This window comes from Ovis aries, chromosome 11 (assembly GCF_016772045.2).
Source record: "Ovis aries strain OAR_USU_Benz2616 breed Rambouillet chromosome 11, ARS-UI_Ramb_v3.0, whole genome shotgun sequence".
NCBI classification, from domain to species: Eukaryota; Metazoa; Chordata; class Mammalia; order Artiodactyla; family Bovidae; genus Ovis; species Ovis aries.
The window spans coordinates 36558660-36580875 of NC_056064.1; the positions used below are offsets into that span (position 1 = coordinate 36558660).

The 22216-nt window shown below is 39.9% G+C and overlaps 1 protein-coding gene across 2 annotated transcripts in view; it reads right to left on the bottom strand.

Annotated features, from left to right (window-relative positions):
- KAT7 (lysine acetyltransferase 7) overlaps positions 1-21791 on the bottom strand; it is a 35916-nt gene extending 14125 nt beyond the window's left edge. Inside the window, exons 1-8 of one of the 2 annotated variants that reach the window (XM_015098720.3) lie at positions 21623-21791; positions 18767-18914; positions 14153-14329; positions 12512-12751; positions 8058-8140; positions 5077-5166; positions 3551-3649; positions 1040-1150 (exon numbers count right to left, since the gene is read on the bottom strand). In XM_015098720.3, coding sequence (XP_014954206.1) covers positions 1040-1150; positions 3551-3649; positions 5077-5166; positions 8058-8140; positions 12512-12751; positions 14153-14329; positions 18767-18914; positions 21623-21637 — 963 coding nt within the window. In that variant the 5' untranslated portion in view covers positions 21638-21791. The remainder of the gene's footprint in view (positions 1-1039; positions 1151-3550; positions 3650-5076; positions 5167-8057; positions 8141-12511; positions 12752-14152; positions 14330-18766; positions 18915-21622) is intronic. The other variant, XM_012185931.3, reaches the window with a different exon arrangement.
- Between the last annotated feature and the right edge of the window lie 425 nt (positions 21792-22216).

The following is a 22216-nucleotide window of genomic DNA, read 5'->3' on the forward strand; positions in this document are numbered from 1 at the left end:
CTGTAATTAACCAAGGTCAGTAACAACTGTTGCCATGAGCTTCTAGATCTAAATCAGCCAGGTCCTTTACCCTCCATTAGGTAAAATACCCCACCCTGAAACTTCTAACCAGTCACTTAATGTTACCCTTCCAGCTGGAATTTTCTCTGCCTTGAGGCTATAAAAATTGGCAACTAGCCCAAGAAAGGGGTCAGCTCTCCCTTGAGCCAGTCTGCTGTTCTAATAACATCTCCCACTCTAAGAAACTCTGTTCTCCTCTCATCCTGCCTCATGTCTGGAAATTCTTTTCCAACCAGCCCATGGACCACTATATCATCAAGAATTCTTAAATAAAGTATTTGATTATAAATTTTTTTAAAAAAAAGGAAGATGAAATTCACTTTACAAACTTTAAGTTTCTTTGAAGTGAAGTCGCTCAGTCGTGTCCGACTCTTTGCGACCCCATGGACTGTAGCCTATCAGGCTCCTCCGTCCATGAGATTTTCCAGGCAAGAGTGCTGGAGTGGACTGCCATTTGGACATATTTAATTCATTCAATCAGAATTCTAAACTATCTGACAACATAGTTGTCAGATTCTAAATTAGCTAAACTATCTGACAACAACCTTGATCATTATTCCTCTCCCATTCTTTTATAGCTACAATGAAAGGCTGAAGCAATCCCACAAAGGGGAGTTCCTATTTAGGTTAAGAGGACAACAGAGGGGTACCTTCCAGTCTAGGGGTTCTCAGAATTACAAATTATCCAACTGACACAAAGGGGCACCCACTGTTCTATCCAGATAACTACCTCTACCAAACAGGTCCTTCCAGGAGTTGAGGTGGAGAGGGAAAACTTTAAGGGACAAAGGAAGGGAGGAGGGGTAATTAATTTTAAATATCAATGGGAAGGAAGTCTCAAATAAGGATGTCCGGGGGAAGGGAAAAAGGGTCAAGCAGCAAGGTATGTTTAATCCCTAGCAAACTGACTGCTAATTTTCCTTGGCAGTTCCAAGTGACCCTCACAAGTAGTCCTCATCTTGGAAGTTTCAATACTCACCAGATCCTCTGAAGCACGGGCTTGTGCTCTTCGGAAAAGATCCAAGTCATACTCGCTCGTCAGGTTTTCCAGGAGAGGTTCCCGAGTGTTCCCATAGGTCTGCCTGTGTTCCTAGGAAAATAACCGGAGCATGATACTTTCTGCTTCTAAGAACTTGCTGCTGCTGCTACTGCTAAGTCACTTCAGTCATGTCTGACTCTGTGCGACTCCATAGACGGCAGCCCACCAGGCTCCCCCATCCCTAGGATTCTCCAGGCAAGAACAGTGGAGTGGGTTGCCATTTCCTTCTCCAATGCATGAAAGTGAAAAGTGAAAGTGAAGTCACTCAGTCGTGTCTGACTCCTAGCGACCCCATGGACTGTGGCCCACCAGGCTCCTCCGTCCATGGGATTCTCCAGGCAAGAGTGCTGGAGTGGAGTGCCATTGCCTTACTTAACCTATTGCCTTTCAACGGATGCCAACCAGAAGGCCAAGAATAACCATACTTATTTATTTAGTACCTGCTATTAATATTTGCCAGGCATTATACTAGGCACTAGGGATCAAGTACAAAACAAACTATTTATCAGACAGGTTAATTCCAGAAGATACCTACTATCCACTCTAGTGAACCTGGAAAGGAAATGTCCTAACCACCACCCCAAAAGAGAGTTTCATTCTTCAGAATTTTATGCTTCCATTTCTTCCTCTGAAAATGTGCATTGCAAAACAAATCAATAAAATATAACAAAACCCAAATGCACTACCAACTCCTAGAACCCTGAAATCTAGTTGAATACTCATTTAAAAACAAAACCAAATAAAAACTAGAATCTCTAAGCCTTCAATTCTAAGACTTCAGGCTGAAAAAAAAATCTACAGGAAGGAGCAGCTAGACTAAGCAGGCTTTTGTAAACTCTTTCCCTTGAATTGCTGCACCTACTATAATACAATCCACCAAAGGTACTGGAATACTCCCACCTTAGAACTCCAGTCCAAGTCTACAGGAAAAAAGGTTAACCTCCTTGAGAAATGCTTTACTAAATATTAAGCAAGGACAAAAGAGGGAACAGTTATTGAAAACTAGAATCATAAAAATAATCCAGTTTTAAATAAATAATATAAAATCTTACCATGGCAGTCAGTACACAAGTATCCTTACACAAGCAAGAAATTCCATAGGGGCAACTCTCCTTTTAACCTTCAACTCTAGCCCTTCCCACTCCTTCTTAGACTCCACCTCCTAGCAGAAGGTGAAGAGGATCGGAAGACAGTAGAAAATAACAGCTAAGAGCATCAGAAGGCTCACTCCAGGAAGAATGCTGTAGACTTTACTCATATATTAGCATATGAAGAAATCACTCACCAGTACTTTTACCCCTATTAAAATTTCTTCTGGCTAATCTGGGCCCCTTTGATGGGTATCTTTTTAATTTTGGGCTCTGTCATCTAAGCCTTGGGTTCTAAGTATTTCTTCTAGTTTTGTGTACTTTTTTAAAAAGCTTTAAAAAATCCAGCTAGCACTTTTACCAGGAAGGTTCAGCCCAAACTAGAAAGCAGATGTTAAGGTAAATTTCAGGAGCTTTTATTCAGACACTCTCTACCTTTATGATTCTGGGAAAATAACCTCTCTAAATCTCAGTTTTCCATCTATAAAACAGCCAAAATATCATCCATCTTTGTAACAAAGATTATGGTAGCAACATAATCACAGTGCCTGCCTAGCACATAAACACATAATAAATGGTACTATCATATTATTACATCTCTTCCCAACTTGTAGATAAAAATACTGAACAAGACAGAGGGGAGCATACAACTTTCACCCGAAAGCCCAATTCTACAGCTGGGTCTTGGCTGCTGGGCTGCTGCTGTGCATGGGCTTCCTCTGGTTGCAGTGAGTGGGGGCTACTTTTCCTTGAGATGAGGGGGCTTCTTATTGCACTGGCTTCTCCTGTTGCAGATCAGTCAGGCTCAGTAGTTGTGGCACAACGGCTTAGCTGCTCCAAGGCATATGGGATCTTCCCGGACCAGGGATTGAACCCATGTACCCTGCACTGGTAGGTGGACTCTTAACCACTGGACCACCAGGGAAGTCATAAATGGACACTATTTTTAAAACTAGAAAAATAAAAAACTACAAAAAGATTTACTATATATCACCCAATTAAAACCTTTTATCGTGTAGGTGTTTTATTCTTTCATTTAAAGAAATGGACTGATGCTTGGCTTGAATAATCTTCCTTATCTTTAACATCGTATTTGTTCAAACAAGAAAATTTAACCCTTTAAACCTAAAGAGGTTTATAAACCAGAAGATTCTATTTTTTTAATCTAAATTCTAACTGTTTTTTGAGGACGCCCAGTCCCACTCTTGTTGGAGAATTATATATATAGTAACTCTAACTGCCAAAGAAGAGTCCTGTTACAGAGCATACGAAATGGCAAATGTGAAAGCAGAATCTTAGCAACCAAAAGGAATCAAATGTGATAACAAGAGTTCATGCTATTAAATATTTAACTTATGCTCACCATATATTTCTCTTTTTGTTCTTTGCTTAGCCCAGAATTTCTTTTCTTCCTGAGTTCAGCAACCTTTTCCTTATATCGCAACTGCCTCTCTGATGGTGCCTAAAAAGGAAAAGGAGAAAATTGAGAAGCTAGCTAGAAAACTCATTATGTAATTAAGTCTCTAAATCAAAGTAACATACACCAAAGAAAGGGTAGAGAGAAAAACGGTGGCGGTGGGATGCAAAGTCTATTACAGCCGCACTGTGAATGCTGCAGTGATTTTTAAACTCCAAATGGGGTTCCCTCGTCACATAGACCACTACCCTGTCAGTTAAGATGAGGTCAGGAAATGTACTTTCTTTAATGTTAATCCAAATGGAATATAGATTAAGGATGGAAACAACAGGAATAAAATAAAGATCATTTCAATTCATTAGGCATTTATTGAATGCTTACTGCTTTCCAAGCACTAATACGGAAAATGAATAAAAATTTAAAAACGGAATAAGAATAGAACCCAAGATAAACAATGAAGAGACGTGTAGCCACCTCTTACTGAGTGCTTATTACCTGCCAGCACTGAGGACAGGTACTTTACATGCATAGTTTAGCTGACTACACTGTCAGGTAGGTGTTATTCAAGGAAATAAAATTCAGGGAAGTTAGCTGACCTGCCTAAGACCACACAGCTAGAGTAACAGAATCTCAGTATTCAAATCCAGACCTGTCTGGCTCCAAAGTCAAATTTCTCCCTGTCACCATGCCTCCTCTGCTATCCACTTATAATCTAACCACAAAAACAGACATCCATATGATGAGCTGTGAGTATATAAAATGTGCCAAAACCTAAACTAACATTCTGAGAATTACAAACAGGAATACATGAGGAAGAAATTCATTAATGGTACAAGATTAGGGAAGAATTCTGACAACAGCTAAGAGTTGCACAAGGCCTTGATGGAAAAACACAATCTCTTCTTGGTAAAAGTATAGAGTTCTAGGCAGAAAAACAGCAAGAAAAAACACCAAAGGCATTCGAGGGCAGGGGAGGGGACAAGGAATGAAGTATAATCAATGTGCATGAATGTTCAGAGAGACAAAGATTAGAGCAAAGCAGCATCTTGGAATCCAACAGAAAAGAAAAGTAGAAGAAAAATGACATAATCAACAAGTATCAATGCTAAGAAAAAGTCACTGGTGCCATTGGAAACATACCAGCAGAGTAATGGGGCCTGAAAGTAAATTATAATGGGTTAGAAAGTAGATGGAAATGCGGATACAGAGCAGAGAATGTAATCTTTCAAATAATCAAGATTACCTATTATTATCACAAGTAGCATGATTCCTTCATGATGTAGAAGTTTTGTTTCTAGAAAATTTACTATTTGGAAAAAGCACTGTTTCTAAGTTTATGACTGAAGACCACTTATGAACACACAGCACAGGAAACAAGAGGCGTGGACATAGCTACAACCGTCATGGGGCAGACAGAATCCAAGACTTGGCTCTCCAACTGTGAACGGCCAGAGCTTTAGCAAGGCCCATACCTGGTGCCTGGTTGCATGCCTGTTGTTGTCATCTTGCCTGTGGGACAGCATCCTTTCTTCTATCTGCTTATCCCGGCTCTGTGCTCTCACCTGCAACCATCAACAACGTCAATCAATCCACCTGCTTCTAAGACTATGTTCACTTAAAGCGTAAGAATACAGCAGTAATCCCTTGAATTTACACTGTACTTTTACTTTCAAAGGGTCTTCACATTAGCACAATCTGTATAAGAAACAGATAAGGCAAGCTTCATATTCTGTTTTCTCAGCCATTATCCGAGAATCAGAAAGTGACATAATTACACCTGGATGGTGGTAAAGCTAGGATTTTAACTAAGGCTGATGTCTGAGCCTCTTTCCACTGTGCAATGCTAAGTGTGAGGAAGTGCAAGAACAGAGTAAAGAAGTACAAAGAAAAGGTTAGATACTTGAGATCAAGTCTAAAGGGAAACTTAACTACATTTATGACCTTAGATAAACCACTTTCGATTGCCAACAGTCTCAGATTCATCTACTGGGCAGTGAGGACTCATATCCAACTGCCTATTTCACATCAACACTAAAACTCAACATGGTCAAAACAGGGCGACTAACTCTCCCCCACAAATCTGCTCCACCCCAAAATTCCTCTATAGCAATAAATAGTAACACTTTTTAAACAACCAATCAGGTCAAAAACTTGGACATCGATGATGTTTGATTCTTCTCTTCTCTCCCACCTCACATGATATTCTTCAGCAAGTCTATCAGGCTGCCCCTCTCCAAAACACATCCTGAGTCCAACCAATTCTGACCATCTCTACTGACAACAGTCCAAGCCACCATCTACTGCCTGAACCTGAGTAGCCTTCCCACAAGTCTACCCTGTGTCAACTCTTTCCCCCTCCAGTTCACTCTCCACATACCAGCAAGCTGTGATTTTTCAAAAGTGTTCTGGTATTTTGCTAAAGCCCTCTGAATGCTTCCCATGGCTGTCAGAACAAAAGCATACTCCTTTTGCCAAGGCCTACAGGCCCTTGATGATCTGGATCCTACTTCTTCATTTCCTATCACATTTCAGCCACACTGGCCTACCTTCCATCCTTCAAACCCAACCATTTTTTCCCCACCTCACAGCCTTTGAGCTCACCCATCCTTCTGCTCTAGCATCTAGACACAACTGCCTCTTTGCCATCACCCACGACTCAGATAAAATGTCTTTCTCCGTAGCCCAAGCAAAAGCAGTGCCACCGTCACCTCCAGAACAGTCATTCTCTGTTTAGTCTTTTTGTTTCTCACAACATTTACCACTAAATGAAATTCATACTAATTTTCTATGTTGATTATACCTCTCCCCATGAAAATGTAAACTCACTGAATACGGTCTTTTGACTGAATAAAAATGGTAATACTGCGGATTGCAATCATTTATCGGTAAAGTCAGAGTAATTCTGTGCATGCCAAGTATTTTAAAAACTCTGGGGCTTTTAATAAATGTGAGGAATTAATCTAATGTTTCCATTTGAGATTCTAAAAAATACTCCTGATCCTCTAACCACATGGTCCAGTAGTAAAGATGGATTACCCTGAGTCTGATTCCCTTTGTAACAGAGACCACAAAAGAGTAAAGTTCAGGAAATATGTTTCTTTTTCCAAAATTTTCTTCCCCAAACTGAAAATTGTCTTTCTTTTTTTAAATAAACTGCTTAAGGCAACATGTTCATACTGCTATCATCCAACAATTTTATACCTTAGGAAGACATTTATGTGAAACTATCCATAGTATTAGATCATTACATTTAAAGACAAGCAGTAACAGACAAATCCCAAAAAACAGGGATCAGAGTTATTTTCAGAGAAAGAAGCACCTAATGCTTCGTCAGCTTCTGAAGGAGAAGATGGAAGAGCTATTCCTATTTTGATCTGGTCTCACACTAACAGGAAGATAATGGCAAGACCTATCACTTCTATAGTCAGCAGAATAAACTGCTTTGCTTATAAGAGAAAGTTGAGATGAAGGAAAAAAAAGGGTTAAGAGTCCACAAACTCAAACTTCACGTTAAGTACCGAAAGTATAATACTTTACTGAAAGACTAAAAACAACGCGTAAAAAAGCTTTCCCTCCTGTGGTCCACTTGTAAATAAGAGAACACATTCCTGAATCAGGGAGGATTAACGTTAACTAGGGAATCTCATTTTTCTCAGGAGGAATCTGGCCCAGACAGGAATAAACCTGTTATACTGGCCTTGTTAGCAAAATAATCACCACAAAAGCAACAATTAATACTTTGGTCTAACCAACCTGGATACCCTATCCAAATACTACCTGAGCAATGTGTTTAATTAATAACATTTTTAACTTGTTTGCCCATAATTCGTTTTTTGGTTCCTCCTTGGTAGCAACAATCCAGACAGATCCATACAAAATAGGGTCTTAGGTTCTACTCTTAAATTCATTATTTCAGATTCCAAAAGTTATTTAGAACTGTATTTTTCAAGACTGTAAGACAAGAATTAGCCAAGAATAGGTATGATTGAGAGTAACAAAAAGGAAAAGTATTCCATAGAAGTAGACAAAGAGGAAGAGAATTTAGAAAAACCTTTAAAAAGTAAAATATCTTCATAGATATGTAAGAGAAACTAATGCATAAATACTGAGATCACATATTTATGCAAATTATTCCTTAGTGGAAAAGGTCCCTAGCAATCTTTGAAGAAAAATTTCAAAAGAAAATATTGATGCAATTAGAGGGTGACGTTCCAAATATTCCATAGATAATCCCTTTGTTAATTTCTCAAAGCACTCCTTACAGACAATAATTCTTTTACTAGTCTGTTTTCCTTTCTTTAAACACAGCGGTTGAATAATGTCTCCTCCACTAGTATGTAAGAACAAGGACCCTGCCCATCTTGTTCACACTGTATCCCCATTGTTTAGCCAAGTGCCTGGCAAACGGTAAGCACTCAATAAGTATATGGTGAATAAGTGACAATATAATTACCTTGCATTCATCAGCTGAGAGATTATGATAGAGAGGGCATCCTGATATGGAGAAATGTCTCTCGTGTTTTCCTGTAAGGTGTCCTGTTAAAAGAAGAAAAAACTTAACCTCAAGATGAAAGATCTAAGCTTGGAAAGTAATAGTTTTCACTAAAATAAACCTTTATTTACGACACCATTTTTATCAAGTATATGTCTGATTACAGATTAAATCCATCAAAGGTAAGGGTCATAACTTGCACCCATAATAAATTCTTTTCTTCTACAGGTTGGACCTAACCATCTCTGAACATATTTGCATATATTCAATATAAACTGTAGTTCCTTCTTTTCTGATCAAGTATTTCTCAAATTCCAAAATGTCAGAAACCCATAAATTTACTTAAAATGCACAAAGTTATAAGCAAGAATATTTTCTTTTGGTAGAACTTAACTTTCCTATGCTAAACTGATTAAGTCATATGTATAATAAGTATGCTTTCTACTGTGCAATGTTATCCAATCTAAACTGAACTTCTTACAATAACCAAAAGAAAATGGAGATGGAAGTGGTCTTTTCTAACATATGAGGAAATATACTTTGGTAATTCTGGACCAGATTAAATATATTCATTTTTGTGGAGGGGGTGGCTGATTCTGTTTAAAGATTTAGGCTTCTTTTATAATCAAACTTTTAAATTATTGCTATTTTGTTTTTAAAATACGTAATCAAACTTTTAAACAGGCAGTTTGTGCAAGAGAAAGAAGGAAAAATATTAGAAAAGATAATACCGAAAGCTCTTTTTTATCTAAAGGGGTATTTATTTTTCTGTTTTTCACATGGTTTGTGAAAATACACAGGTAATTATTTCATTTTTATATGTCTCTTCGATCAAAACATTCATCAAACATCTAAGACAGATGGTAAGACAATGCTAGCGAGATAAATTAGCTAAGTTAAACTGCAAATCTACAAAATTCTTTCTTTCATGGAAAAAAGACATTTAATTTGTAGTAAAGGAGACATTTAAAAGAGATTTAAAAATCATACAAGATTTATAGAGTAAGCTTTAAAGGGTAGCAAAAAAGTCAGACACGACTGAGCGACTTCCCTTTCACTTTTCACTTTCATGCATTGGAGAAGGAAATGGCAACCCACTCCAGTGTTCTTGCCTGGAGAATCCCAGGGACGGGGGAGCCTTGTGGGCTGCAGTCTACGGGGTCACACAGAGTTGGACACAACTGAAGCGACGCAGCAGCAGCAGCAGCAGTAGCAGCAACAGGGAACTCCCTGGTGGTCCAGTGGTTAGGACTCTGCATCCTCACTGCCAAGGGCCCAGGGCTGATCCCTGGTTGGGGAACTAAAATCCCGCAAGCTGGGCAGATTGGCCAAAAAATATATAAATAAACAAATAAAGGGTAAAAAAAATAGTGCAAGTATTGCGGGAGAGGAGAATTAATACAGGGCTTTACAGGTGGCACTAGTGGTAAAGAATCCACCTGCCAATGCAGGAGATGTAAGAGACGTGGGTTTGATCCCCAGGTCAGGAAGATCTCCTGGAGGAGGAAATGGCAACCTTCTCTAATACTCTTGCTTGGAAATTCCACAGACAGAGGAGCCTGGCAGGTTACAGTCCAGGAGGTCACAAAGAGTTGGTCATGACTGAGTACACATACACCAGAACAAGACAAGAGTTAATACAATAATATGCAGGCTGCCATTTCTCCGAGACTATATTATTTAAAATCCTGCCTGCCAATCCAGGAGATGTTAAGAGAGACACGGGTTCAATCCCTAGGTCAGGAAGATCTTGTGCAGAAGGAAACTGCAACACACTCCCGTATTCTTGCCTGGAGAATCCCATGGACAGAGGGGCCTGGCGATCTACCGTTCATAGGACCGCAGAGTTGGACACAACTGAAGCAACTTAGCACAGCACAGCACATATTATTAAAAATGCAATCTTAGAGATCCACACATTTATCTTAGACACCAAAGACTACCCTCAGTGATCAAATACTATGTACAAAATGTAAAGCATCATGGCTCTAGCAAGCCTTTTAGATATCATGCATCTATCTGTAACTTCTGAATAAGTTATTCAAGTTTGTTTTATTTTATAATATGTAAACTAAAACCAATCTGCCTATATTAAAAGTTTATAAATGATAGCTGTTCTATTAACCTAGCAATTCCACTGCCATGAATTCATCCAATAGATCTCTAGAAAGACACTAAAATATTATACATGCATACAAGGCTATCATTAGAGTACTGTTCTAAATAGCTTTGAAAAGAAGCTAAAAATTGAGAAACAATATAAAAATCAATACAGGGCAATTCAAGTAATTTCTGAACTTTCAAATATAATGGAATTCTCCGTATCCTTTAAACAAGAGGGACCTCTGAGTGCCAACAATGTAAAATATCTAAGATGTCAAACCAATCATTGTTCATATTCCTTTTTATAAGTAACAACAGAGAAAGAAATATATGTGCACATATACATGTGTTATGTTTGTATAGGAACTTACTAGAAGTATTCATACACGACTACCAATAGTAGTTTTTATACCTAGGACATATTCTGGGGATATGAATAAAGGAGAACTTTTACTTAGCATTCAAGCCCTCCTATACGGTTTTAATTTTTCATAAGGACATCATACTTTCATACCAAAAAAAAACAAAAAAAAAACAACCCACCCTCAAACCTAATGACATTGTTTTGGCTACAATGAGGAGTGGAACAGGATCAAGAATCATTGCAGAAGCTCAAGTTCATACTTTCCAAGCTTCGCCTGACATTAAAACCAAAAGTCAAAGTAAACTTTCCTATGATGCAAAAGATTAATATTAACCCTCCGGTCTACCACATTAAGAGTACTGCGTTCAGGGCATAAATAACACTTAAATCAGACCCCTACTCTAACCTCATCTCCTCCTCCCCATTCTGGTCTATCTGCCCAGGCATACTGGCCCCTAAAGCATTCCTCAAGGTGGCTAAGCACTCTCCTGCCCCAGACCCTGTCCACTTGCTGTTCCCTCTGCCCATAATGCTTATCTCCCATATACTCAAATGGTTCACTCTCTCAATTATTTCAGGTTTCTGCTCAAATATCGGCATAGCAGAGTGGCTCTCCCTACACAGGCACGCTTGTGTGTAGGTGCAGTATCCTACCCCTCACAGCACACATCTCTAGCGGATTATGTGTTATACATCTGTCTGTCTTCCCCTGTTAGACCACAAGCTACAAGAGGCAGGGAATTTGACATGATCACAACTTCACCCCCAGAATTTAAAACAGTGCCTGCACCAGGAAAACATTCAGTAGGCACTGAATGACTGATTAAACGGTACATAAAATAAACGGGACAATTTAAGGATGCATGGACAGCAACAAGCAGAGTTGAAAATTCCTTCTCTTGCTGTGTGGCAAGGAGATCCTCTTAAAGTATATTAGCTATCTCTTGCATTAGTATTTGTACAATACCATCTACTCTTAGTTTTTCATTATTTATCTCAAGGAAATTGACTTAGGTCTGAAACAACTACCTCAAGTAACAACTGGTACAGCATCCAGGGGAACTCTGCTCTAGTTATGCATTTGATGGGTTGAAATTACCTAAGAAACTGCTGCTAAGACCAAGAAAGGATCCAAATACTAGGGAAAACATACTGGTAGTCTGCAAAGCAGCAACTTTCTCTGTTCTACCTTTCTTCTGAACCTGGAGGCCACATTCAAATGCTAAATTGATAGACAGAAAGAGAGGCCCATTGTCTTCCAATCAGCACCTTCCAACTCTAGACAACAGTTTAGACCAACATCTGCACCTAAGCTCACTTAAAGAACACATGGAAGATTTTTAAAACATTACTAGACTCCCTCAGTAAGGAGAAAAAATAACCCTTAAGGAAACAATGATATAACTCATCTATCTGAGAAGAAATATTTATCTAGTTTATACTTCCTAAGCATACAAAGCCACAAGGCCTAAAAGTCACAAAAGGTCAAGGTCTCATCCATACTCCTCACCTTCAGTACCTCTTGACCAAAAAAACTGTTTCCTTAATAGCTATGGCCATATAACCATAATTTATTCACCTTACACTCTACTAGTCCTCGGTACACTTGAACTATGCACCATACAATGAGGTATTTGGAGATAACTGACATTCTGTTTTGTTTTTGTTGGAAAAATGAAAGAACTTTTCACTGGGAAGAGTTCTCAATAAACTGAATGGTGCATCATAGTTAATTTCCTTGTAACTAAATCTGTTATTATGGACAATAAGCCAGGAAGCAGGAATGCTTTTATCCAAGTGAACAATTCAGTGTTATCCTAAGCAGTGGTCATTGAAGAGCCTAAGAAGCTAAGTTGCAATGGAGCACTAAACATTTCTGAGTGATCCTAATTCCAGAGAGAAAGAAAACCACACAATCCACAGTGTCATGAGGTGGGGGCACACTTACCTAGGGAGTTACAGCCTGGTGTAGGACACTTCATGTTGAAATTGTAGCTTTCGTGGAAGCGGCGGCGCTTAGGGCGATGAGAGAGATCACTGCCCGAGTCCTTCAGGGACATGTCCTTGGCAATGCTCTCATCATGAGACACGTTGGGGCTGGAGATGTCTATGTCAGATTCAGAAGAAGGGGCATTTCCAGTTGGCGTTCGAGGTGGAGACTCATCATGATCAGCTGTATTTTTAGTTTCTAAAGTAAAACAATTGGTAAAACTCATGAACAGAGTGTATTTTACTTAAGAGGGTTATTACATTCAGAAGAGTTTACAGGCTTCCCAAGATCCTCTTTCTGTGATTTAATCAGGAACTTTTGCCATTTATCTGCCATAAAACTAAATGGAAAATGAAGAAAAACTAATAACAGCATTCCTCTTCTGCAACTTTAAATTCTGACTAAAATTCCATTTGAGGTTTACATGATACATTTCTCTCATTTGTGCTTCTCCTAAGCCCCAAATCATGAATAATCAAACCTGGATGGAAATAAACTTTTAAAAAACATTATCATCCTACTCTCTTGCTGGGAGATACATAGGATTGAATATAAATGAAAATGATTCTTTCTGGATGAAACTGAACACACCTGGTGTGAGTGTGAAGGAGAAGGCGATGGCACCCCCCTCCAGTACTCTTGCCTGGAAAATCCCATGGACGGAGGAGCCTGGTGGGCTGCAGTCCATGGGGTCACTAAGAGTCAGACACGACTGAGCGACTTCACTTTGACTTTTCACTTTCATGCACTGGAGAAGGAAATGGCAACCCACTCCAGTATTCTTGCCTGGAGAATCTCAGAGATGGGGGAGCCCGGTGGGCTGCCGTCTATGGGGTCGCACAGAGTCAGACATGACTGAAGTGACTCAGCAGTAGCAGTGAGTGTGAAAGGACTTGACTCTGAATCAGGTGTTGCAAACCAAATGCCTACTAGTGCTGAGCAAGGCCAAATCAAGAGCCAACTGTCTCTCTCAAAGGGATAACTACTATTCAGTTCTAGTCAGTTATGTGGTGAATGGCCACCTAATGTTCCCAGAGCTTTCCATTTTTCAAAAGAAACTAGTAACTCATGTTTTTACATAGAATCTTTGTTTTTTCAAATATTGGCCACTTTTTTTTTAAGAAAGTAAATATGATGCCATCAAACCAACAGTCCATGTTGGCAGGCTAGAAGTTCAGTAGTCCATAGTCTTGGCTGTAAGGCCTCTGATTTGGCCTGGTGAATCACAGCCTCAATAGCCTACCATTCATTCCCCATTACTGACAGTCATTCCTCCTCAGAACTTCAGACATAAATGGACCCATAAGCACGACTGTAAGAAAATCTGCTTTAAGCCTTCTTCATCTGTGAGTAAGAGGTCGTCAGTTTCTTTTGCCTATTGCAAGCCAGATCAAATAATAATCCAGCTACTCTGGACCTCAAGAACAGCAGAGTATCAAACTGTCCTCAGCAAGAGGTTTAAGAAAGGAATCAGACAAACTGCAATCACCCAGCTGAATTCTGTACTGGGCATCTATCTGCAGCGGCTCCAAGCCTCTTTTAAGATGAAACTGATTAGATCCTCTCTGTAATGACTCCAAATCACCCACACCCACTCACCTCTATCTGAGAAGTCAACCGCTTGTTCAGTTTCTGAGCCAGATGAACGAGTCTGCCGAAGTGGGTATTTTTTCGGAGTCACTGGAGTAGGCTGCTGCTGACTACGGGTCACTCTCCTGGTAGAGTAAGCAGGCTCCTCAGTGCCAAAAGACTGCAAATTTCGAACAGGACTGGAATCTGATCCCGATTTTAAAAATAATAAAACAATTAAAGAAAAAAGAAAGAAATCTGTTTTATATTCCATTAGTGTGACTTATTAGCATGTAGGTTCTCCTAAATATAAGCAACATAGAGATGGCAGAGAGGTACAGTACAGCACAGAACTAATGGCTTAGGCACTGGAATCAAGATTGAATGTAATTCAATTCCACTTCATCATACTAACTAGTTGGGCATACTGGGCAAGTTAATCTCTCCAAGCCTATTTCCTGATCTATTTTTAAAAAAGGGAAAATACTAGTAACACATTCCTCACACATTCGCTGTGAGAAATAAGTGAAATAACTCACATAAGGGACTTAATAAGATCCTTAGATATCTAAATGTAGTGCTTTATAAATATTAGCTACATGCTCTTTCTTTCTTTAACCCACCAGAAAAGAGATACTCTACTACTAAAGATATAACATCTTTAGTAGTTCTGAGGAGGAATGACTGTCAGTAATGGGGAATGAATGGTAGGCTATTGAGGCTGTGATTCACCAGGCCAAATCAGAGGCCTTACAGCCAAGACTATGGACTACTGAACTTCTAGCCTGCCAACATGGACTGTTGGTTTGATGGCATCATATTTACTTTCTTAAAAAAAAAGTGGCCAATATTTGAAATAACAAAGATTCTATGTAAAAACATGAAAAACCAATATTTCCTTTCTTTAAGGACCTTTTTTCTTCCTGATTACCCTGTCTGACACTCTAAAACAAAATAATACTAGATTCATAAAGGGCAAGGCAGGGCTACAACTTTAAAAAGTTTTGGATGCAAAAATCTATTCTGAAGCAGCCAACAGTTCTTTTACATCTCCAATCTAAAGATACTTACAGGAATAAAGGCAATTCAGAAGTTAAAGTCTATTTTAAACAAAAAAAGATCCTAATATGTAAATCTTACAGATTCTTCAAAGAAAACTGAAAGTCTCAAACTCTTGTGTAAAAGTTAGCACACAGCTCAGTTTTCAGTTTGTGTATCTCCAAGGGGCTCCATTTACAATGTAGTCTACATTTTGTTTTAGAAAGGGCCATCTAACATGAATCATACTGTGAATGGTGTCCTCAGGAGTTGTGTAACTTACTGGTGATAAAGTGTAACTAGAAAGAGACCAAGGGCTCAGGTATTAGGTTGGTGCAAAAGTAACTTTTGTTTTGCATTGCTGAACTTTGCTGTTTGATATTGGAATACATTCTTAAATATATGTGGTTATGTTATGCATCATTTTAATGCATATTTCTTGCTTTATTTTTTTTTGCTAATGACTTATTACTTGCTGTTTATTTTTAGACTATAGAAATGATGTTAGACAAAAAGCAAATTCAAGCAGTTTTTTAAGTTGAGCTCAAAATTGGTCATAAAGCAGCAGAGACAACTCACACATCAACAATGCACTTGGCCCAGGAACTGCTAATGAACGTACAGTGCAGTGGTGGTTCAGTTTCGCAAAGGAAGACAAGAGCCTTCAAGATGAGGAATGCAATGGCTGGCCATCAGAAGGTGACAGCAACCAACAGAGAGCAATCTTCAAAGCTGATCCTCTTACAAACACACAAGAAAGTGCCCAAGAACTCAACATGACTACTCTATGGTCACTTGGCATTTGAAGCAAATTGGAAACGTGAAAAAGTTTGGTAAGTGGGTGCCTTATGAATTGACCAAAAATTTTAAAAATTGTCATTTTGAAGTGTTGTCTTCTCTATGCAACAACGAACCATTTCTTGATCGGATTATGACCTGTGACTTGGCGACAAAAAGTGGATTTTATACGACAACCAGCGACCAACCAGGTTAGTGGTTGGACAGAGAAGACGCTCCCAAGCACTTCCCAAAGCCAAACTTGCATCAAAAGAAGGTCACAGTCACTGTGTGGTGGCCTGTTGCAGGTGTCTGATCCACTACAGCTTTCTGAAACCATTACATCTGAGAAGCATGGTCAGCAAATCAATGAGATGCGCTGAAAATTGCAACACCTGCAACCAATGCTGGCCAACAGACTTCTCCTCTACTACAATGCTTGGTCACCCGTCACACCACCAACGCTTCAAAAGTTGAACAAACTGGGCTACAAAGCTTTGATTCATCCACTATATTCATCTGACCTCTCAGTAACCGATTACCACTTCTTCAAGCATTTTGACAACTTTCTGCAGGGAAAATGCTCCCACAATCAGCAGGAGGCAGAAAGTGCTTTTCAAGAGTTCGCTGAATTCTAAAGCATGGATTTTTACACTACACAAATAAATTTATTTCTTGTTTGCAATAATGTGTTGATTGTAATGGTTCCTATTTTGATTAATAAAGGTGTGTTTGAGCTTAGTTACAATGATTTAAAATTCACAGTCCGAAACCACAATTACTTTTGCACCAACCTAGCAGTAGATGGCACTTCAAAACGATCCTTTTTTAGATTTGTGGTCAGCTCATGAGGCACTCACTTATTGAGCTTTTACACCTTTCCAATTTGCTTCAAATGCCAAACAACTGTAGAACAAGCCACACTGAGTTCTTGGTTAACTTCTTCATGTAGTTCTAAGAGGATCAGCTGCTATGATTGCTCTCAACTGGTCTCTGTCACCTTCTAATGGCTGGTCACTGCGCTCCTCATCTTGAAGGCCTTTGCAAAATTTCTTGAACTACTACTGCACTGAACATTCATTAGCAGTTCCTGGGCCAAATGTGTTGCTGATGTTGCAAACCATCTCTGCTGCTTTATGACCCATTTTGAATTTGAACAAGAAAATCGCTCAAATCTGCTTTAGGTCTAACATCATCTCCATAGTCTAAAATACACATAAACAGCAAGTAATAACTCATTAGCAAAAACATAAAGCAAGAAATGCGCATTGAAATAAGATAAGATAACCACTTTTATTTAAGAATGTATTCCAGTATCAAATGGCAAAATTCGACAATGCAAAACTGCAATTACTTTTGCCCCAACCTAATAATTCCTAGTTATTTTGAATATTTACAACTTTCAGCTGTCCAGTGCGTGGCCAATTACTTTATAAGAACACTTATGCACAATCTGTTGCATATACTATACCCTCTGCCTATAGTACCACTTTTCCATTTTCAACTTGTAAATTCCTACTTAGATCCTTGAAGATTTCCACCTCTGGACTTTCACAGTACTCTACGCCAACCTCTCTCAAAGCCCACTCCACAATGCATTATCGTATCAGTTTACATCCTGCACTATACTGTAAGCACCTTGAGGGCAAGAAGTGTGATTTTTCTATCATGGTATTCCAGAATATAGCATAGTACCTCAATTATAGTAGCCATTTATCAATATTCCCATTGTACCAAAAGATAAAAACTTAAAGTTGCGAAATCAAGAGACATCTATACTTCAGCTCAAATATTAGATTCAAAAATAAAGAACAGTTGCTAAAAGAGAATGTTTCCACCTTCTTGCTTGAAAAAATAGATGTTTTTCTCTTATTCTGCAACATGCTCATACAGCAATAACCAAATCAATACTATTTAAGTGATCAAAGTATTTTATATTTTCCTTCTTAATTTACTATCTCTCTTAATTGATCGTCGCTTTCTGCATTAATTACAAATTTCTGTCTTTCCCAGAGAATCCCAGAGCAGAGCCAGGAGAGTCAGGGATACCCTCCAAATCTAAGCCCAGATGGCCAACTGCACTACAGAACCTTCCAAAACCAAGATTTCCCATTCTCTACTACCAAAGCAAAATTCTGGGTATTTACAATTGATAGCTGGTCAACTGTTTCTTTTTATTAACTGTACCTGACTATACTGTATAATTAAACATGGTTTTAGAAGTACTGGGACTTTTTTGCAGCCCAGCTGGTAAAGAATCTGCCTACAATGTGGGAGACCTGGGTTTGATCCCTGGGTTGATCAAAGAAGATCAACCTAGAAGATCCCCTGGAGAAGGGAGAGACTATCCACTCCAGTATTCTGGCCTAGAGAATTCCATGGACTCTATAGCCCATGGGGTCACAAAGAGTCTGACACGACTGAGCAACTCACTTCACTTCACTTCAAAGTACTGGGCCTCCTACAATAACAAGTTCTTCAAGAGACCACTTGAAGTCCCTAGGCCTAAACCACTTTTAGGAAGTGAAAAGATAACACTCTCATTTTACTGATTGGGAAACTGTAATCTATAAAAAATTAAATGACTCAGGACATTCACGTTTCACATATCTATTAAACCAGACACGGTTCTTTTGGGTCTACAAATCAGACAGTTCCCCAAATGGAACCATTTTAAACACGCGATACTTCGCAGCCATTTATTCTGTATTTTACCAGATTCTGTCATCAACATTCAGACAAGGGACCAGTTTCCACATTAACCAGCACAATAATACAATGTCCAATAAGCTGTGAGGTGTGATCATGAAAAAGGAAGCTGCCTTTTACCTTGGGAACTCTGGCTTAGCCGGGCTGAAGAGCGGGTGACTCGAGCAGATCGCCGGGATGTGCCATCACTTTCTGAACTATCTGTATGCTCAAGATCTGTAGAAAAATCGGAATCTTCGGTTCCATCTGAACTACTCCCTGCATTCCTCTGTAACACCATAGATTCAGATATTAGCACAGAAACATTTACTCTGTGGGTTTGAATTAACACTGGAAATAAAACAGATTGTAATGCTGATAACACCAAGTTCAAACCTTCCTTTTATTTACTTAAATGGAACAACTGACAAATAATGCACCTTTATTAAATAAATACAGGAGAAGAATTCTTGCTGTATTATTATAATTCTAAAACAAGTTCATTAGGTCAGTACCACAAACTTTAATAAAGTATTTTACTCAAAACAGTCTGATTGACATAAAACATGTACTTACAGTAACTCAAGGGTAATGAGAAAAATGTTAGTGCTAGACCCCACTGAACTTTATTGTAGCTTTTGTTCAAAGTCTCCATGAACAGCTATTACATTTTTAAAAACCACACATGAATTCAAAATGTCATGGTCCTAAAAGAACTTAGGGGCAAACAGAATAATATCCTTCTTTCTTATGTTATCTACTTTTAAAGTTTCTTCACTTGAATGCCAAAAGTGCTTTAAGAAAGGGGGGAAGGGAGTGACTTGCACATAAAGACTTATAGGTAAGCATAAACAGAAGGTTGGAGAAGGCAAAGGCAATCCACTCCGGTACTCTTGCCTGGAAAATCCCATGGACAGAGGAGCCTGGTAGGTTCCTCTGGGGCTCCATGGGGTCACTAAGAGTCAGACACGACTGAGCGACTTAACTTTCACTCATTGGAGAAGGAAATGGCAACCCACTCCAGTGTTCTTGCCTGGAGAATCCCAGGGACAGGGGAGCCTGGTGGGCTGCTGTCTATAGGGTGGCAGAGTCGGAAACATGACTGAAGCGACTTAGCAGCAGTAGCAGTAGCAAACAGAAGGTTTTTAAAAATCACCTTTTCAATTAATAATTATTTACCAATTGTTAGCGTTCTGAGCTAACATGTTAGCCAGAGATAACTTTTATCAACTGCGCTAATAAAAGTATTAACTTTTATTAACACTATACCTTTTACTAAACCAGAAAGAGAAACATATTTGCTAAAAAAAAAAAAAAAACAAACAAAAAAAAAAACACTAAAGCTTCAAATTACTAAGTTCTTTATTCAAAATCCTAAGCACCAGTTGTTTAGCATTCATAACCTTTTAGATTTTTGGAAAGAGAAAAATTTGCATACATCTGCAAATAATAACCTTTCTGCAGCAAAATTTATAAACATTCACACTAAATGAGACACACAAAAACTGTAAATCGCCTCAGGACAGTTTATGCCACCAAATAAGCTACTAAAAAGCACACATTTTCACAAGTTCTCTGTATCTGGGAACTGCAGAAAGAACTGTGGGCCTATTCCAAGGCACCAGTACTACTGTTGCATTTGGTGAGCCTTAATACCACCTATCAATGTACATCACTGTAGGAGACATTAAAAAGTATAAATACCTGAAAGCCTCTGGGAAGAGAAACATTTCTGCAGAAATGAACAAAAATACAATAAACTTTCCAAATATCCAAAGCTAATCTGCCCAGACACTGAGTGGAGGCTCCAGAGACAGTCACAGAAAATTGGCAGAACAAAAGGGGAGTCTTAAAAGTCATCCAGTCCAATTACTCAGATATTGAATCCCTAATTATCTTTGACCATCACCTTCCCGGCTTGATCATGGAATTGATTTCTTCTCTCCCGGCTTTTACTAATCTACTTCCCATCTTACTCCATAGTAGACTTAATTGCTCTCTCACTTTCGTGCCATTAAGCTTTGTCTATTACTGCCAAGTAGAGAATTTACTAGATCCTTTCAAGTTATTTACGAGTCTGTTTTCCCCATCAGACTCAGATTTCCTTAAGCCAAGGATCATGTCTAATTAATTTCTGAATCCCCAGCAGCCAGCAGGTAGCAAGCAGTCAATAAACATTTGTTGAATTAGATTTGTTCTGGAGTCCCGGCTCTGCATTGCCTAATTGAGTGGCTTGGGGTACTCCATTAAGCCTGTTTGTTTAGCTGAGAAAAGAAGGGGTGGGGGGTGTCCCTAGGTGATCTCATAAACCCCATCTAATTTTATAAAGTTTCTGATTTAACGAACTGCATTTTGTAGGCGCTAACTAAGCAGACAAGGAAAAATCACAGCTTAGGAGCAACAGGCCAGAGTGAGATCCCTGGGGAGTGGGCGCTGGTTTTCCACCACCCAGTTCTCGGCTTTGTTCTGTCCCCCGCGGGGAAAGGAAGGATGCTCCAAAACTCTGCCTCTGTGAGCATCATCAGACGGAAGGGAGGGGATTCGAGCCACCCAACCGCGGTCCCGATAAACCGCGCCCCCACAGGACAGACTGGCAGGCCTAGCCAATCAAGAGAGGAGAGATCGTTCTCTACGGCCTGTCGGACAGCGATAGAGCCGGGCCCATACACCGCCCCCACACGCGGGGAGGTGACCGTTGAGCCCAAATGGGCGGTGTCACCAGCCAATCAATATGTTTCTAGACGTTTCAGCGACCAATTAACGAGAAGAACGCCTCCGAGCCAGGCAAGCAGAGGGCGGGAATAGTTGCAACCATAGGCCGAGGCCAGGGTCGGGCCCACATTTTTCTGTTGGGTAGGGACAGAAGAGGGTTGCTAAGCTAGGTTCGGGGGAGCGGGAAGTTGGAACCCAACCATTATGAGGCGTGGCCAACTGCGTCATGTTTCTCAAACGACTGTCCTTAGAAACCCGCCATCCCTCCCGTCTTGTTCCTCTCACCTTCCTTCGAGGCATTGCCGGCTGCTGCGGCCCGACGGTTATGATTCGGGCAGCGGCGGCAGCAGCAGGAACGGTGGCTCCGGCGGGCTCCGTGGCGGCCTGTGTAGCAGTCCCAATCCTGCGGACGATCCCAAGTGCCTCCTGCTTCTCAGCGTCTAGAGCCTTCTGCGCAGGCGCCGCGGGCTGAGGCGCTTTTTCCTCCACTTCCGGCTGGGGTTTGCGTCACATGACGTTCGGGTCAAAGAGGATGCTGGGAGGTTCGTTACCCTGGTGAGGCTACTGAGCGCCATTTTGGACTTGGGCAGGAAGTGGCTCCGGTGGTGGAAAGTAGGGCCAGCCAAGTTTAGTTAGGGGAATGGCACCCTTTGTAGGCGTAGGTAGCCATTCCTGTTTGGGGCAGAAGCCAGACAATTGAAGTTAACGGTTCTCATCTTTACCTAGGGCAAAATTTCCCTTCCTGGTCGTTTTAATTTCTGAAGTCGAGGAAGGAAAGCCCCAGAATCCATCAGGTTGCTGAGATTTAACCCCTTCGTCGCCGAATTGGCTAAAGGACGTTTCCGTTTATGGGCATAAACTCAAAGTTGGGAAGGGATA